The sequence below is a fragment of the Sciurus vulgaris genome (assembly GCF_902686455.1).
Source record: "Sciurus vulgaris genome assembly, chromosome: 6".
NCBI lineage: Eukaryota > Metazoa > Chordata > Mammalia > Rodentia > Sciuridae > Sciurus > Sciurus vulgaris.
Genome location: NC_136466.1, coordinates 139,941,346 through 139,958,737, shown reverse-complemented (window position 1 = coordinate 139,958,737; position 17,392 = coordinate 139,941,346). Strand labels below are relative to the sequence as shown.

The window sequence follows — 17,392 nt, the reverse complement described above, 5'->3', positions numbered from 1 at the left end:
AGAAATTAAAGGGATACAATAGGAAAAGAAGAGCTCAAACTATATCTATTTACTGACAACATGATCTTGTATTTACAAGTCCCAAATAATCCCACCAGAAAACTTCTAGAGCTTATAAATGAATTCATCGAAGTAGCATAATATAAAATTAAAATGCACTAATCAATTGTGTTTCTGTACATGAATGAAGAATCAACTGAAAGAGAAATTAGGAAAACTGTCCCATTCACAATAGCCTTAAAAAAATTACTTGGGGATCAGTCTAACAAAAGAGGTGATAGACCTCTACAATGAAAACTTGAAAACTACCAGTATGTGCCGAACACTCATCAAGACAGACCATATTCTGGGTCATAAAACAAATCTAAACACATGTGTATATGACTACATGATCAGTGTGATACTACAACCTGTACAACCAGAAGAATGAGAAATTATACTTCCATTTATGTATGATGGGTCAAAGTGCATTCTACTGTCATGTAAAACTAATTAGAGCAAATAAAAAAAAAAAAAACCCAGCCATCCTCATTGCCAAAAAAAAAATCATTTCCTTTTTGTTGCATATAGATTGAACCATAAATGCATAGATAGGTAGTGAAATTGTTTCATTCATGCGTACACTATACATGTATTTAATAAAGGAAAAAAATCTCTTGCTTTCAAGGAGCTCTTGGAAAAGGAATAAATGTTACTATGTGTAATTATAACTTATGCCACCTGGGTTAAGTGAGTTCTCCAGTTTTATACTTTTTCAAAAATTGTTTAGGCTATTCCAAGTTATTTACAATTTCATGTAAGTTTCAGAATCAGCTTATCCAATTCCTACCCCCAAATTTCTGCTGAAATTTGAATATTGCATTGAATCTAAAGGTCAGTGTGGTATGAATTGAAATCTTAATAATATTGATCTCCAGTTCATGAGTATATCTTTTTATTTATGACATCTTCTTTCATTTCTCTCAGAATTTATCAGTTTTACTGTCCAAACATTGACTATATCTTCTCATATTTCATTTTCATTCTATCATGAATGGTATGTTCATTGTTGTTAGTAGAAATAAAATTGATTTATGATTACTGATCTTGTATCCTCTTGATTTTACTAAACTTATTCATTAGTTCTAGAAGCATTTTTATCTATTCTTGAGATTTCCTGTATAGATGATTATGTGGTCATTTAATATTATTTCTTTCCAATCCATAAACCTTTCCTTTCTTTTAGTTTCCTTATTGCACTGGCTGGCAATTTCAGTATATAGAAGTAAGCAGAGCTGACATAATTGCTTTTTTTCTCAAGCATGAAGGGAAGTTTTCAGCTTTTCCCCATACTTTTTACCTGCAGGTTTTTCATAGATGTTGTTCTCTATTAGATTGAGGAAGTTTATTTCATTTCTAATTTTATTTCATTTCTATCTATTTTTTAATTTTTTTTGGTGGTGCTGGGGATTGAACCCAGGGCTTTGTGCATGTGAGGCAAGCACTCTACCAACTGAGCTATATCCCCAGCCCTTACCTAAAGTTTTTTTAAAATTTAAAAATTTAAAAATTTAAATTTTTTAAAATTAAAAAAAATTTTTAATAATGAATAGATGTCGAATTTCTCAAATTCTTATCTTGTATCAATTGAAATGATCAAATATCTTTTTTCTTTTTTATCTGTTTTTTTATTTCTTTCAATCTTTCTTTGCACTCCTAGTTTAAATATTACTTAATCATGATGCTTTATCCTATTGATAGATTGCAAGTTTGAATTTATTAGTGTTTTGTTAAGCATTTTTGTATCTACTCTTTGGGAATATTTGTCTGTACTTTTCATGTAGACTTTGGTTTTGGCATCAGATGAGGCCTTGTAGAATGATTTGGGTGGAGTTTCCTCTTCCTTTTTGAGTGGAGTTTTGTAGAATTGGTACTACTACAGGTTGACTATTTATCTAAAATAAGGAACCAGCAGTGTTTCTGATTTTGAATTTTTTTAATTTGGAATTTTGGTGTATTTGTGGGACCCACATCTATAGTGGAAATTCATTTGCTTCAGATATACCTTATACTCATAGCTTGAAGGTAATTTTATACAAATTTTAAATATTGTTGTACATGAAACAAATTTTCACACAGATTAGATGTGGAATTTTCTACTTGTGCCACCATGCCGGTGCTCAAACAGGTTTAGATTTTTGAGCATTTCAGATTTTATATTTTCAGATTAGGGATCCCAATTTGTATTTCTTTCTTAGGTATTTGATAGAATTCAACAGTGAATCCTCTAGAGTTTTATTGGTGAAAAGTTTTTAATAATGTATTCAGCTTTTTACATAGATAAAGGAATATTCTAGTTTTTTTTATTGAGTGAGCTTTGGTAGTTTTGTGTCTTTCAAGAAAATAGGTTCATTTCATTTAAATTATCAAATTTTTGGTATATAGTTGTTCACAAAATTTCCTATTAGCCTTTTAATATTATTAAGTTCTATAGTGATGATCCTTTTTTCATCCAAGTATTGGTGTTTTATATTGTCTCCAATTTTCTTTTGTAAATCAACAGTCCAGCTATTAATCCAGCTAATTCTATTGACCTAATGAAAACAGCCTTTGATTTCTGTTTATTTCCTGTTTGCTTTCTGTTTGATTCATTTGCACTCCTGCTTTCCTCTGCTTGCTTCGGATTTAATATTCTCTCTACTCCGCCCTTGTCCTCACCTCCTGCTTCCTCCCTCTTTAGTTTCATAAGGTTGAACCTTGGGAAATTGGAGGTTTTTTTTTTTTATTCTTTTCTAATATGTACAGTTAATTCTATATTTTTCTTTTATTCTCTGCCTTAACTGAATATCAAGAATTTTGATATATTGATATTGCATTTTCATATTTGTTAGATTTAAAATATTTTCTAATATCTACCCCCATTTTTGGTGAGGGTACTGGGCACTGAACTCAGGGGCGCTTGGTATTGAGCAACATCCCCAGCTCTATTTTGTATTTTGTATTTTATTTAGAGACAGGGTCTCACTGAGTCGCTTACTGCCTCACTTTTGCTGAGACTGGCTGTGAACTCGTGATCCTCCTGCTTTAGCCTCCCAAGCAGCTGGGATTACAGTTGTGTGCCACTGTGCCCGGCTACCTTGTTGTTTTTTTACCTTTGATTCATGGATTATTTAGAAGCATATTCCTTTATTTCCAAATATTTGGAAAAAGATACATTTCCAGTTACATTTTTGTTATTGATTGCTTCTTTAATTTTATCTTTTATAGTAATATATGATTCGATATATGACTTCAGCCATTTTTATTTTGTTTAGATTTGTTTTATGACCCAGAATAAGGTATGCTTGATGAGTGTTCAGCACATAGTTGAAAAGACTGTTCATCCATTTGTTGAATGTTCTGAAGATGTTAATTAGCTCACATTGATTGGTAGTACTTTTCAGGTCTTTTATATACTTACTGATTTGGGGGTGCAAAGGAATCTACTTTTCTATTAGTTATTGAAATGAGTCTTGAAGTGTGCATCTATTGTGGATTTATTATTTCACCTTTTCTTTGTATTAAATTTACTTTTGTATTTTGAAACCCTGTTATTAGGGGCATATACCTTTAGGATTGTTAATGTCTTTTGGTCAATGGACTATTACGATGAAGTTTTTTTCTTAGCCTTTGATTATAGTCTTTGTTTTAAAACCTGCCTTGTCTGACTTTGGTTGTTCCAGTTCTTTAAAAATTGTTTGTGTGTTCCTCTCTTTCTATCCTTTTACTATTAACTTATCTATCTGACTATACTAAATACAGAATATGCCTGGGTCTTGCTTTTATCTAATGTTTGCCAGAATTTTGGACCATTTTGATTAGGTTGAATTTACATCTATCATGTTTCTATTTGTTTGTGTTTTTCATATTGCTTTTGTTTTTATCCTTTCCTGTTTATAAAATAATTAATTTTTGTTTAAACTTTATCTCCCTTATTACATATTTATTGTAAAAATGTGTTAGTGATTGCTCTACAATTTATAATGTGTACCTTTAACACATTGATGTCTGTCTTCCATTCTTCCCTTCTAACCTTTCTGCTGTGATTGTCATATGTTTTATTTGGATGTATCATAAACCTCACAATACATTGTTATTGTTTTTGCTTTCTAGACTTTTGTTTTTTAAGGGAATTTAAACATTTTAAAAAACATCTTTTATATTTATCTTCATCTTCACTCTTTGCAGCATTCTTCATTTCTTTATATAGATTCAGATTCATTTGTGTCATTTGTTATACTTTTATCATTTCTTATACATATTGGATAGCAATGAATTATCTTAGCACTTTTTCATATGAAAAAAAGATTGATTTCATCTTATTACTGTAATATATTTTGATTGGCAATGGAATGTTGGGTTGGCTTTTTTTTTTTTTCAGGACTTTCAAAGTGTTGCTCTGCAGTGGTTTGGCATGCCTATATGTTTTTCAATTTTTATTTTTTCTATTTAGTTTTACATGACATGGAATGCATTTTGATTCATTGTACATTAATGGAGCACAACTATTCATTTCACTGGTTGTATACGATATAGAGTCCATACCATTCATGTGATCCTACAAGTACTTAGGTTAATGATGTCAATTTCATTCCACCATCTTTCCCACCCTCTGCCTCTTTCCTTCGCCTCACTCCCCTCTGCCCTATCCAAAGTTCCTCCATTCATCCCCCCTTCTCCGTTATGGATCAGCATCCACATATCAGAGAAAACATTTGGCCCTCGGATTTTGGGGATTGGCTTATTTTGCTCAGCATGATATTCTCCAACTCCATCCATTTACCTGCAAATGCCATAATTTTATTCTCCTTTAAGGATGAGTAATATTCCATTGTGTTGGCATGCATACTTTCTACCATGCTGCTGCTGATGTAATTTTTGTTGTTCTTATTTTATTCTCTCTTTTTTTTTCCTTCTGGGTCATATGGTTTTTGTTCTCCCTGCCCTAAGTGGCAGTGTTCCTTTTCCTGGGACTATGAGTAAGAGCTGCCTTCTTCCCAGGTCTAGACAGCTCATTACTTTGTAAAAGTTCAGGCACAAACAGCTCTGTTTTTGCTCCTCCCAAGAGGCATGAGCTTTTTTTTCTCCAGACAGGATATCATTCTTTTTTAGTGACTTATTTTCAGTGTGTTTTCTGGCATATGTTATAGAGCAGTACATTTAACACATGTGAGTAATTTGCAAATTAATGTGTATATATAGGGGGCATATGTTGAACAATTTTACTGGTCAAAATATATTGTCAGAAGAGTTTGAAGGTTACTGCTTTAGAGGGCATGAACTAACAACTCTATTTCACATTGTGTGATATTCTCCAGTTCCATCTATTTACTGGCAAATGCAATCATTTCATTCTTCTTTATGGCTGAGTAATATTCCACTGTGTATATATAGCACATTTTCTTTATCCATTCATTTGTTGAAGGGTACCTAGGTTGGTTCCATAATTTTGCTATTGTGAGTTGAGCTGCTATAAACATTGATGTGGCCGTGTCACTGTAGTATGCTGATTTTAGGCCCTTTGGGTATAAACCAAGTAGTGGGATAGGTGGTCAAATGGTGGTTCCATTCCAAGATTTCTGAGGAATCTCCATATTGCTTTCCAGGGTGGTTGCACCAATTTGCAGTCCCATCAGCAGTGTAAGAGTACTTTTTCCCCACATCCTTGTCAACATTTATTGTTGCTTGTATTCTTGATAATTGCCATTCTGACTGGAGTGAGAAATTTTATCTCTTACAGTTGCTTCTGAACATTTTTTTAAAAAATTCATTTTTGGCTGATACATAGAAACATAAAAATTGCACATATTAGTGGAGTACCATTATTTTAAAATAATTATTATATAATAATAATTATTACACATTAATATTAATATCTATTTTAATATTAATTAGATGTTAATTATATATAATATCAATATATTTTAATATTAGATGTTATTTATTAGATATTTTAAGCACATGTGTGCTTAAAAGTTGAGGTAGCCTTTATAGACCCTTATCTATTTTAAGCTCCTTTTTAAAATTGTAAATGAAAAATCCCTTTTTCTTTTTAGGACTGTGAGGATATGGGAAGTTGAAAATCCAAGGAAGCAGAAAAGTGTGTTTAAACCACGGACAATGCAGGGTAAAAAAGTCATTCCTACTACATGCACATATAGTAGAGATGGAAACCTCATAGCAGCTGCCTGCCAGAACGGAAGCATACAGATCTGGGATCGCAATTTAACTGTAAGTCAAGGACATTTAAACCTTTCGGTAGATGACAGCTACCTTAGAAAGACAAACATCATGTTAAAATATTATGAAGGTCAATTTCCTGAGTTTAGACCTAATTTAAACTTTAGTGTTAGTTGATGAAACATTGGAAGTTTTGCTGTAAACAGCATTTCAGCAAATATTCCTGTTCAGTATTTTCCAGTGTGTGTTAGATTCCAATTTTAAAATAAATTAATTCTTTTGGTATAAAATTTGGAAAACACAATCCAATCATTATATAACATCATGATGTATTTGATTTTGAAATTCAGTGAAGAGTTTGACAGTCATATAAAATAAGACTTAAGTAGAAAACTAGAAAATACCCTTTCAAAGATGTAAGAAAACCACAAAAAGTCCAAGATCACCCATCAATTGTGCAATTATTTCAGTAGAAATTTAAAAAATATTTTTTTAATATTCAGTGTTATTCCGTTTCAGCATGTTTCAGGTTTTCCCTATACAGTTTTAGATCATTGCTAGAATAAATATATTTTGAAATTAAAAGGAATTTTAAAATTTGTAGAAATAATGAACATGAAAACCTTTGATTAAGTCTGTGAATTACCAATGACCTTTATAGAGATGGTAAAATGAAAATATTTGAAAAGTAAATTGAGTCTAGATTACAAATCTTTTTTTTTAATTTTTTTTTTTTTTTTTTTAGTTTGTAGATGGACACAATACCTTTATTTTATTTATTTATTTTTAATGTGGAGCTGAGGATCAAACCTAGTGCCTCACACATGCTAGGCAAGTGCTTTACCACTGGGCTACAACCCCAGCCCCAAATTACCAATCTTAAGATAAAATTCTACACAAATTTATAAAACAGTTTGGACTCTTTATTTTAATAAAAAGATCTGGTGTATTATTAGTTCAATAATTATTTTGTTCACTGGGTAGTACTATATACCCTGCACTATCCTACATACTGAGGGTATGTATCAAAAATTCCTGCCCTCATGGAGTTTACATTCTAGTTTTTTTTTTTTTTAATTTTTGTACAAATTTTATTATGCTCAACTTTATCCTTCAGACACTTGGCATTTTGAATGGGACTTCAGGAAGCAAAGTTCTCTTTTTAGACAGTTAAAGTCATTTGTATTAGAATAAGGTAAAAAGTAATGATAGAGAGAAAATTCATGCTGATAATGCTGGAAATATCTGTGGCATTTTCTGTTTGTCAGATCTTTTCATTTCTGTTTTCATCCCCGCTGTAAACCCCATAAAGATTCATAACAGCACAGAGATTTTAAAAGTCCTTTGAATTGTAAACTGAGTTCTAACCAGGCAGTAAATTTTTTGGTTACTGGCTTTCATCGTCTCTGGGAGCAGTTGAATTAAATATAGAAATTCTAAAACATACAGTTTTCTGGTGTAGCTTTAGTAGTAGTATTTTTGGCATAGGGCATATATGTGTCCTATTTTTGGCATAGGGCATATATTCTCTTAGAACCCACGTATTTTTATAATGTTGAGTATAGGTTTTAGAAATTGATTGGTCTTGTATAATAAGTTATTTCCTAGTTCCAGTTTTGTGGAGGACAAACAATATGAATGTTAGTTTAAAAAAAAAAAATCCTAAGCCATTCTGCTAATCACAATCTTTAATTCTTTTCTGTTAGAGTTCAGTATAACATGAATGTATAGGTTACTATACTATATCCCACTTGTTGTACTTTATTTGTATTTTTACATTTGCATATTAATGTGTATCAACTGAAATCAAACTAAGAAGAAAAATCTTGTCTGCAGGAAATACCACTTGATTTATTCAAGTAAAATCTACAGGTAAATGCTAAAACTGAAGAAAGAGAGCCCAATAGCAAGCAGCAGCTTTTCCACACAGGAGCCAAAGAGTAGCATATGGTTAATACATGTTTTGTGATGATTAAGTAAAACTATTGTAATTGTCACATTTAATCATAGAATTCTTATTTGACCAACCTGAATTTTAACAGATCAAATGATATAAATACCTGTGTTCTCCAGACTTACCTTCACATTAGAATTATGAAGACCAGTATGCTAGCTAGCCGCATTTGACTATTTAAATTTTCAATAAATTTAAGCATCAGTTCCTCCTTCACAATGCCCACTTTTCAAATGCCTTAGCTCCCTGGGAGACTAACAACTGCTTATTAGATAACATAGGTATAAAACATTCCTATCACAGTTCTGTTGGACACTGCTGCCCAAGAGGCATGGTTGTTTGCCAGGGTCCTTTTTATTCTTATGATGATGGCCTGCCTTTCTGTTTGAGAAGGCCTCCTGTGAGGTGCTGTTGTTCTGCACTGCCTCCCTGGCTCCCCATTTCTCACTCCTCAGTGTGATATTCACAAGCTAAGAGGTCAGTCAGTACCTGGTTGGAGTAAGGGGAGGAAGAGACAGAATAGTGGGAGGTGACATTGGAGAGGTAACAGGATGCACCCTGACTCAGGGCCTTTGCACATTGTTGAACCCTTTAGTGCACAGCTCTCTTCTCCCAGATAGTCACCTGACTTTTCTTTGACCTCTTTCACCTCTTTGCTCCTCAGCAAGGCCTTCTCTGACCAGACCCTATTTAAAATGGCAACCTTCTCCCCACCAGAGGACTCTCTGTGCCTCTGTTTTTTTTGTAGTGCTGATTACCATCTGATGCATGCGGTACTAAATATTCCACCTCTTTATTGGCTGCCCAAGAAAAATGATTGTTTTTGCTCCTTGCCAAATCCCCAGAGCAAAGAACAATGCCTCATACACGATGACATTCATTCATTCATTTTATGCTACTGTTTTTTAACATCTTCTGACTTTGTTGAATGAATGAATGAATCCATGTATTCTAAAAAAGAATCATAAAATGAGATGGTCAGTTTCTTTCAGAAGATGTTAAAAATAGCATAAGAAACTATCCTAGTTTTGTGAAAATAAATAGAGATGTATGTGTATCGTGGTTAGGGGAGAAGAAACACATTGGGGTAAGTTTGGATATATTTTTAATGATATGTAAATATATAATACATATGTACTACATATTTGACTGATTTTGGATTATGGGTGAATTTTAAAAATGATTTTTGTGTCTCAAGTATAATTTCTGAGTCTTAAAATAATTCAGCATATATTGTCCTATGAATACCTACTGACCTCTTCACTTCATATAAAAATACCTATAAAATCCATTCCTTTTTTCCCCCTTTTTTAGGGCTCTTTTTACTTACACATAAGGATTAATTGAGACATAATTATAAAATCATGAAGTATAATTTGTTCTAATTCAGTCCCAAGTACTTCCCCTTAACCCTTCCCTTCTTCCTCCCCTTTTCCCTTCCATCTACTCTACTGATTTTTATGCTGTTTACTTTTAGTTTTTTTCTTTAATAGCATATGTGAATGTACACGATGGTGAGATTCACTGTGGTATATTTATATATGTACCTAGGAAAGTTAGGTCAGATTAATTTCACTGTTCTTTCCTCCCATTCCTCCTCCCTCCCATGCAATCCCCTTCATCTTCTCCACTGATCTTCTGTTTTGTTTTACATTCCCCCCACACTTATTTTGGATTAACTTCTGCATATCAGAGAAAACATTCAACCTTTGCCTTTTGGGGACTGACTTATTTAGTATAATGGTCTCCAGATCCATCCATTTTTATCGGCAAATGCCATGTCATTCCTTTTTTCTATACCTTTATTTTATTCACTTATTAATTTTTATGTGGTGCTGAGGATTGAACCCAGTGTCTCACAGGTGCTAGGCAAGCATTCTACCTTTGAGTTAAAAACCCATTCTCTGTCATTCTCCTTTATGACTGAGTATACCCCACTGTGTATATATACCACGTTTTCTTTATCCAGTCATCTGTTGATGGACACCTAGGTTGTTTACTTAACTTAGCTAGTGTAATTTGAACTGCTATGAACATTGATGTGGCTGCAACATTGTAGTAGGCTTATTTTAAGACGTTTGGGTATATGCTGAGGAGTGAGATAACTGAGTGAAATGGTGGTTCCATTCCAAATACTCTGAGGAATCTCCATACTGCTTTTCAGAGTGGTTGTACCAATTCGCAGTCTTACCAGCAATATATGAGTGTACCTTCCCCCCCACATCATTCCCAACATTTATTACTTATAATCTTGACAGTTGCCATTCTGATTACAGTGAGATGAAATCTCAACGTAGTTTTAATTTGCATATCTCTAATTGCTAGGGATGTTGAACATTTTTTATATATTTGTTGACCATTTATATTTATTTATTATAAAATATTTTTGTTATTAATGGACCTTTATTTTATTTTTTTATTTATATGTGGTGCTAAGAATTGAACTCAATGCCTCACACATGCTAGGCAAGTGCTCTACCACTGAGCTACAACCACAGTACCTCTATTTATTTTTTTGAGAAGTGTCTGTTTAGTTCCTTTGTCCATTTATTGATTGGATTATTTTTGTATGCATGTTTTTTGAAAGACTATTCTTGTAGCTCAAGCTAATGCCTTCCTTTTTTTCACAAAAACTGATCACTTAATAATAGTTCACAACTTCTACTCCATTATGTGTTCAAGTTAAAGTAGCACAATATTGACTATAAAGTAGGAGAGTACTAGTAAGTTATAGTGGGGAAAAACTATTTTATCTAAAACTTTAAAAATACCCAACGATTTAGAAACTGTTAAAGTCTATTTTATAACATAATAACATAAATGACAAAAAGACATATAATTACAGTATACATTTCTTTGGACTGTCTGTTAGTCCATCCTGAGTTTCCTAAGCTCTACATACATTATTTTTTTAATTTATGAAATGAGGACTTGATCCCCACCTTATCAGGTTATTGTGAAGATTATCTTAGATAATGTATTTTAGGTACCAGGACAGGACAGGCCTCTAATAACTGTTGTCTTCCTTCTTTATCTTTTTATAGTTCTTGTAGAATTTTGAAGTTAGAACTCAGGATACTGTTTACCTTTGGCTTTGAAAGTTTTATGAATCTGAATTTGACAGGCTACTTGGTGACTGAAGGTGTGGTTTAGCAAGATAAGAATGTAGGTGCCTTGTTTCAACTAGTCATTCACTGTATGAAAATACAACCACCATCAATTAATTGGGATGCTGTGAACCAAATTTTTAGTTATGCTTGAATTGATACATGAATTAGAATTATGTTTTGCAAATATTCAAGAGAAAACATCTGTCATAGAAACTGTTCCATAGTGTTTTTGTCATGCATGTTTTTCAGTGATTACTTTTCAAAATGTTATGTCATTGACTCAAAACACAAATAGTCATCAGAATTATTCAAAATTACTTGCAGGCTCTAAACTTAAGTTCTAATCTATTAATTATTTTAATGAAAGCTATAAAGTTTTTTTGTAATATCCCTATAAAGTATTATATACTGTTAGAAGCAACATCTAATACTGGCTTTTGAAAAAGTTAAAAAGTTTTTTTTTAAAAAATATAGATGATTTTTATCCTTGTTCCTTGATGTTTTACTGAAAGTCTTTGAATTTAAGAAGTCCTGTAAAACATGGTAATTTACCACATTTATTAAACCTTAATCCCTCCTGAAACCCCACTGAAATAGCAAGGAAAGCATATTTTAAAGCAGAAACCCACATGGACAAAGAGAATTAGAGAGATGACAGCAGAAAAAAAGAGGCTAAGACACATATGGATTCTGGAAACCAGATACATGAATGGTAACTGACTTTAGAGCTAACTAGAGAAAACTGAGACCTTAGTCATGGAGGAAGCCTGTGAGAGATTCACGTAGAACTGTATTCCTTCCCCCTTCCTCTATTGTTCTTATCATTATTGCTTTTACTGAGTATTTACCATGGTTCAAGCAATTAACACTTTATGTGTAATATATCACTTAATCCTTACAATGGTCCTATGATGTAAATACTGTTACTGTCATTTACAGAAGAGTAAACAGACACACAGAGATTGAGTTACCTACCCAATATTATTTAGTAAGTGGTATAACTGGGGTTTAATCCTGCTCAGTCTGGTTCAGGAGCCTATGCCAGAAGTCAAAAACATAAGGCTCATGCACAAAATGTAGTCCACTATTGTTTTTGTATTACTTGCAAGCTGAAAATAAATTTTGCATTTTTAAATTGTTGTATTATATTTCTATGACTGCTATAACAAATTACCACAAATTTAGTGATTTAAAAGAATACAAATGAATTATTTTACAGCTCTGTGGGTGAGAAGTCTCATTGGGGTAAAAATAGGGTGTTGGTAGGGCTGTGTTCCTTTTGGGATCCTCCAGAGAAGAATACTTTACCTTGCTCTTTCAAGTGCCAGAGGCTACCCCTGTTCCTTGGCTTATGGGCCTCTTACTCCATGTTAAAGTCCAGCAGCAGTGGGTCGAGTCCTCTTCACATTTCAACACCATGATCTTTTTTTCTACTCCCCTTTGTCACTTTTAAAAGACTCTTGTGATTATATTGAACATCCCTGGATAATCTATGATAATCTCCCTATTTTAGAGTGTACTGATGAGCAATGTTAATTCAATCTGAAACCTTATTTCTTCTTTGCCACATGAGGTAATAATATATTGACAGATTCCAGGGAGTAGCATGTGAAGATCTTTGGAGGTGTTGTTCTCTCAAGATGTTTTAAAAAATCGAAATAAGAAAAATATTTCATAAATTATGTGTACTTCAAATTTCAGTGTTCAAGAATAAAGTATTAGAACAACGTCAGTCATTCATTTGTTTATTTCTGTGACTGCTTTTGCACTACAATAGCAGAATTGAATAGTTGCAATGGAGTATAAGACCCTCAATGTCTAAAATATTTACTATCTAACCTTTAATAGAAAAAGATCATGACCCTTGGCATAGTGTTTCTAACCTGCTTTTCAGCGCCTTACTCTTAAATTTTAATGAACAAACAAGTGTCACCTGACACTGTAGCATAAAATATAGAGACTAAAGCAAACAGATAAAGTAACTCAAAGCAGAGGGAGAGAATGTGGAAAATGGAAGAAATTCTCCAGGAAAATCCCCATCTATAATTAATAGTCTCAGAAAAAAAATAAATAAATAAAGACTAGTACAACAAAGAAGCTAGAGCAGAATACTGTTAAAAATGTGAAAATTTAGAAATCAAGAAAGAACTCTTGGAAAACAAATAGGTGATAGCAGGGAGGGAAAGTATATAGGAATATTGACATCTCCTAAAATGTAGATATAAATATAGTGAAGGAAATATCCTGTAAAGTAGAATAAAAGACAGGAGGAGAGACAAAATAGATTTAAATGGTCAATTCAGGGGTCAATACTTGGAAAGTTCTAGAAAGAAAATATGTGGGGGCAGGAAGATAGAATTAGGTAAGAAATAGCTACCGAATCTGTCTCAGAACTAAAAAAAAATGTAATACCAGGAACTTAGCTATTAGAGAGGGAAACAAAGAACAGGAGGGTCTGACAGATAGAAAGTAGAGAGAATCATCATTCATTCCACAGACAGTGTTAAGCACCATCTCTGGTCCAAGTACTGTTCTGGGTACTGGGATATCAGTTAAGGAAGCAGAGACCCTGTACACTGCTTTGAAAGACCCTGAATTACTAGAAAATTGGTGTTTTGTCTCCTGATAAGAAGATATTATTCAATCTATTTTAGTGTTTTTAAGAATGAAACAAGGTTTTCTCAGCACTAAATTCACCTTTTTTTTCTGTCCTTTTTCCCCTTATTAATGCTATTGTTCTTTGAAACAGCCTCTTTTCCTGCTAACTCTTGTTCTAAGTCCAGGTCCCCTAGGTAGCTGTGATCTACCCTTTTGTTCTTAGAGTTCAAGGCTGCCTTCTCCACAGCCTAAGCTTGCTGTACCAAAACACTCTCCACATCGTTTTTAGAACTCACTCTTCCTTTTGACATTGTTATTCTTCTTAATTTTTTTCTATTTAGGCTTTGGAATATTTTATACTTCCTGTAACCAGTAGCAGTCTTATAAATTCTGTTTTCGTTCTCTTAGATCTTCCCCTTTGAGTTCATCTCTCTTGCCTTCACTCTGCCTGTGTAGTTGGATATCCTCCCCCTTCTCTGTCCGTCCCCTGTGATATACGTAGTTCCAGTTTAAATTCTGTTAAATGCAGCACTTAAACGCTTCAGTGCTTACCACATACCATAAAATAGAATCAAGTTCACCTTTCTTCAAACTTATTTCTTTGGGCTTTTCATTTATTCTTTATCTACTCTTTGAATAGATGTTTTCTTTATGCATACATAGAAAACTTCATTTTTTAACTAGGCTTGATTATACTGTTTCCTTATGATCTTCCTTCAGTTTATTTCTTTGATGCCTCTCCTAGTATTACCACTGTGCCTTACATGCCTCTCCTGTAAGCCCCCAACTGATGGTGGGTGGAAGTCCCATCTATTGAAAAAAGCCAGATCAGATTTCATACCCTCCATGGCTCTTGAACACTCAGAATTACAGGTGTGCAATTTACTGGTAAATAGTACACTTTGAATGGGTGAATTTTGTCATATTAAAATATACTTTAATAAAGGTGATTAAAAGAGAATGATCCACATTTTTATTATTTTGGATTACAATTTTTTCAAAACTGCACATACACAAACTTAACTCTGAGTTCTCTTGCCACTAGAATATGGGAATTGATAAGGTATATAATCTTTTGCCTTGCCTAAGTTGGCTAATGACAAACATTCATGTGTCACTGTTGGCAACTTTAGGACAAGGATTTTTTTCTTCTTTATCTTTGGATTTGTTGGTGTGCCAAACATATGTAGTAGTGACTTAATAAATATTTGTTGAATTAAAATTCAATGGCTTCCATACCTGCACTCTAGATATTTTGATTATGTCAAAAAAATTCTTGTTTTCAGGATCTAATTTTGAAATATAGACCTTGTACAGTTTCCTTAAAAAGGCAAAACTTATGCATACCCTGGATACATAGATATTAATATTTAGAAGGAAAAAAATGTAACTGATGAAACTGTGGAAAAAAGCTTAGATACTATATACTAATCAGAGTTGTTTGAGGAATGCTGAAAACAAAATTGAACTAATGGGTATTTGCTTATAAGTATTTTTAAAATGTAACCCTAAAATATTTCAAAGTTAGAAGAATTAGAACGTATATGATAGGAATAGCTATATATGGTAGGAATAGAAAATGTCCAAGGATATTTATGGATGTATGTTTATATTTAGGACAGAAAAAGTAGAAATTACTCATGAACCAAAAACTCCAGTTTAAAATATGTGGGTAAAATAAAACTATCTGGATAGGAGATATGGCTATGGAATCAAATATATAAACATTATAAATAAGCAGTTAGTATAATCTTATGTTTTCATTATGTTGAATAAAGAGGTAGAAGGGATTATATAGATTCAAAAGATGTAATTCTTTGTCGCTTTGGTGACTCGAATTTAGGCAAAATATAAAAATTAAAATATATTTCAAAAGGTTAGACTTTTTATCTGCATTTTGTGTAATCATGATTAGAGACAGTCATTTGAGAACTCTGTCTTCATTTCATTAGACTGTGTCTCCAAGATATAGCTCATGATTTCCTCTGAAAATCTGGCCCCAAGCTTTGTCCTATTTAATGACCACAAAGAAAGTTAATCTTGACTATTTTTTTCTGATTGTGAAAGTAACACATATTTATTTCTTACAAAATTCATCTAAAAATAGGAAAGAATAAGTTGCCTGTAAGTGCCCCATCCATAGAAGATCATTTCTAGATTATTTTCTGTACTCAGGTACAAGATATATATGCCCTGCATGTGTATGTGTTTCGGTGTTTTAGGGTTTTAGTTAACCCTTGTTACTAGCACCCATCTTCCCTGCCTGGATTCTAAACAGATTGTAAAATAACACTAATCACTGAAGCATGATAGACAAAGGCCAGATGGAGGAGGAGGAAAGCCAGAAGTGCACCCTGATCAGGTCCTGTCTGGTCCTGGCCAGGGCTGCCCCAGAAAGAGGAGATGGGGAGGAACAGAGAATTGCTCTCTAAAGGCACCTTGCACCTAAGAAGGAAAAGCAACCAGCTGAGCCAAGCATTCTCAGTTGTTCTGCACACATTGGGGTGGGGTGCTGTCAGATCAAATATGGCCCTGTGGGGTGTGTAAAGGAGTATGGATGGACCTCTGAGGTCTGTGGGAAGTCATGGAGAGATGTGAGTAAATGAATGACAAGATTCAAGTTACATTTAGTAAGAAATCATTTTGGCCACTCGGCCTAGAGAATAACTGGTAAAGAGAGGTAGAAGCAGAGAGATTGGTTAGGGAAATTTCAGACATTAATTCCAGGTAATTTCTTAGGGTGGTGGTGGAGGTGATATTTAGAGTCTGAATAATTTTTGAACCTAAAGTTGACAAATTGGTATTTAACGTAAAGGTCATTTTTTCATAGTATTTTTAAATTATGCCTTTTTAGAGAGTTGTATATTGGTATAAAATAGAGAATTTAATTTGGGAAAAAATTACCTAAAACACATTTGTTCATCCCCTGTCATAGTGCCTCATTTTCAAATAGTAAGTAAGCTTTTGGAAAGTTGAGAATTTGGATTTTATGAAACAGGGGAAACATGCTTTTATTTTGTGCTATTTTAGTTAAGTTTGAACAGTTAATTTTATTTTTATTAGTATTTTCTGTTGGTGTGCAACATGTAGTAAATATTCTCTAATCTTAAAAAGTGACAAAGAAAAAGACTTGGCATCTTACAAAACATGAGTGAAGTCCTCTGAAGTTGTCTAGGTCAGGCTGTTATGCTGTCTAAAATGGTCAGACTCTCCACAGGATGACTATAGTCTCTAGAAAGCCTATATATGGGGTGCCTCTCTCTAGTAGAGGTATTTCCTAAGCCATGTTTCTCAGCTTCAGGACAGCTATGATTTATTTTGTAAGCTGATGAGGCCAAACATTACTGTTTCAACCATTATAAACAAAATAGTAAATGTTAAATGTTCATTTAATAGAGCCACTAGTAGGGTTTTTATATACAGAAAGAAAAGTCTGAGCCAAAATGTGAAACAGTTCTCTGGTCTGTGTGTATTCTTTTTTAACCCACTCTTTGATTCATTGCAACTGGAGAAGTGATGCAGCCAGTGATAA

At 33.1% G+C, this 17,392-nt stretch overlaps 1 protein-coding gene across 1 annotated transcript in view; it reads left to right on the top strand.

Annotated features, from left to right (window-relative positions):
- The window catches only part of WDR70 (WD repeat domain 70), a 300,741-nt gene that overhangs the window by 200,105 nt on the left and 83,244 nt on the right, over positions 1-17,392 (top strand). Inside the window, exon 10 of the mRNA XM_079145747.1 lies at positions 6,075-6,249. Within this exon, the coding sequence (XP_079001873.1) occupies positions 6,075-6,249 (175 nt within the window). The remainder of the gene's footprint in view (positions 1-6,074; positions 6,250-17,392) is intronic.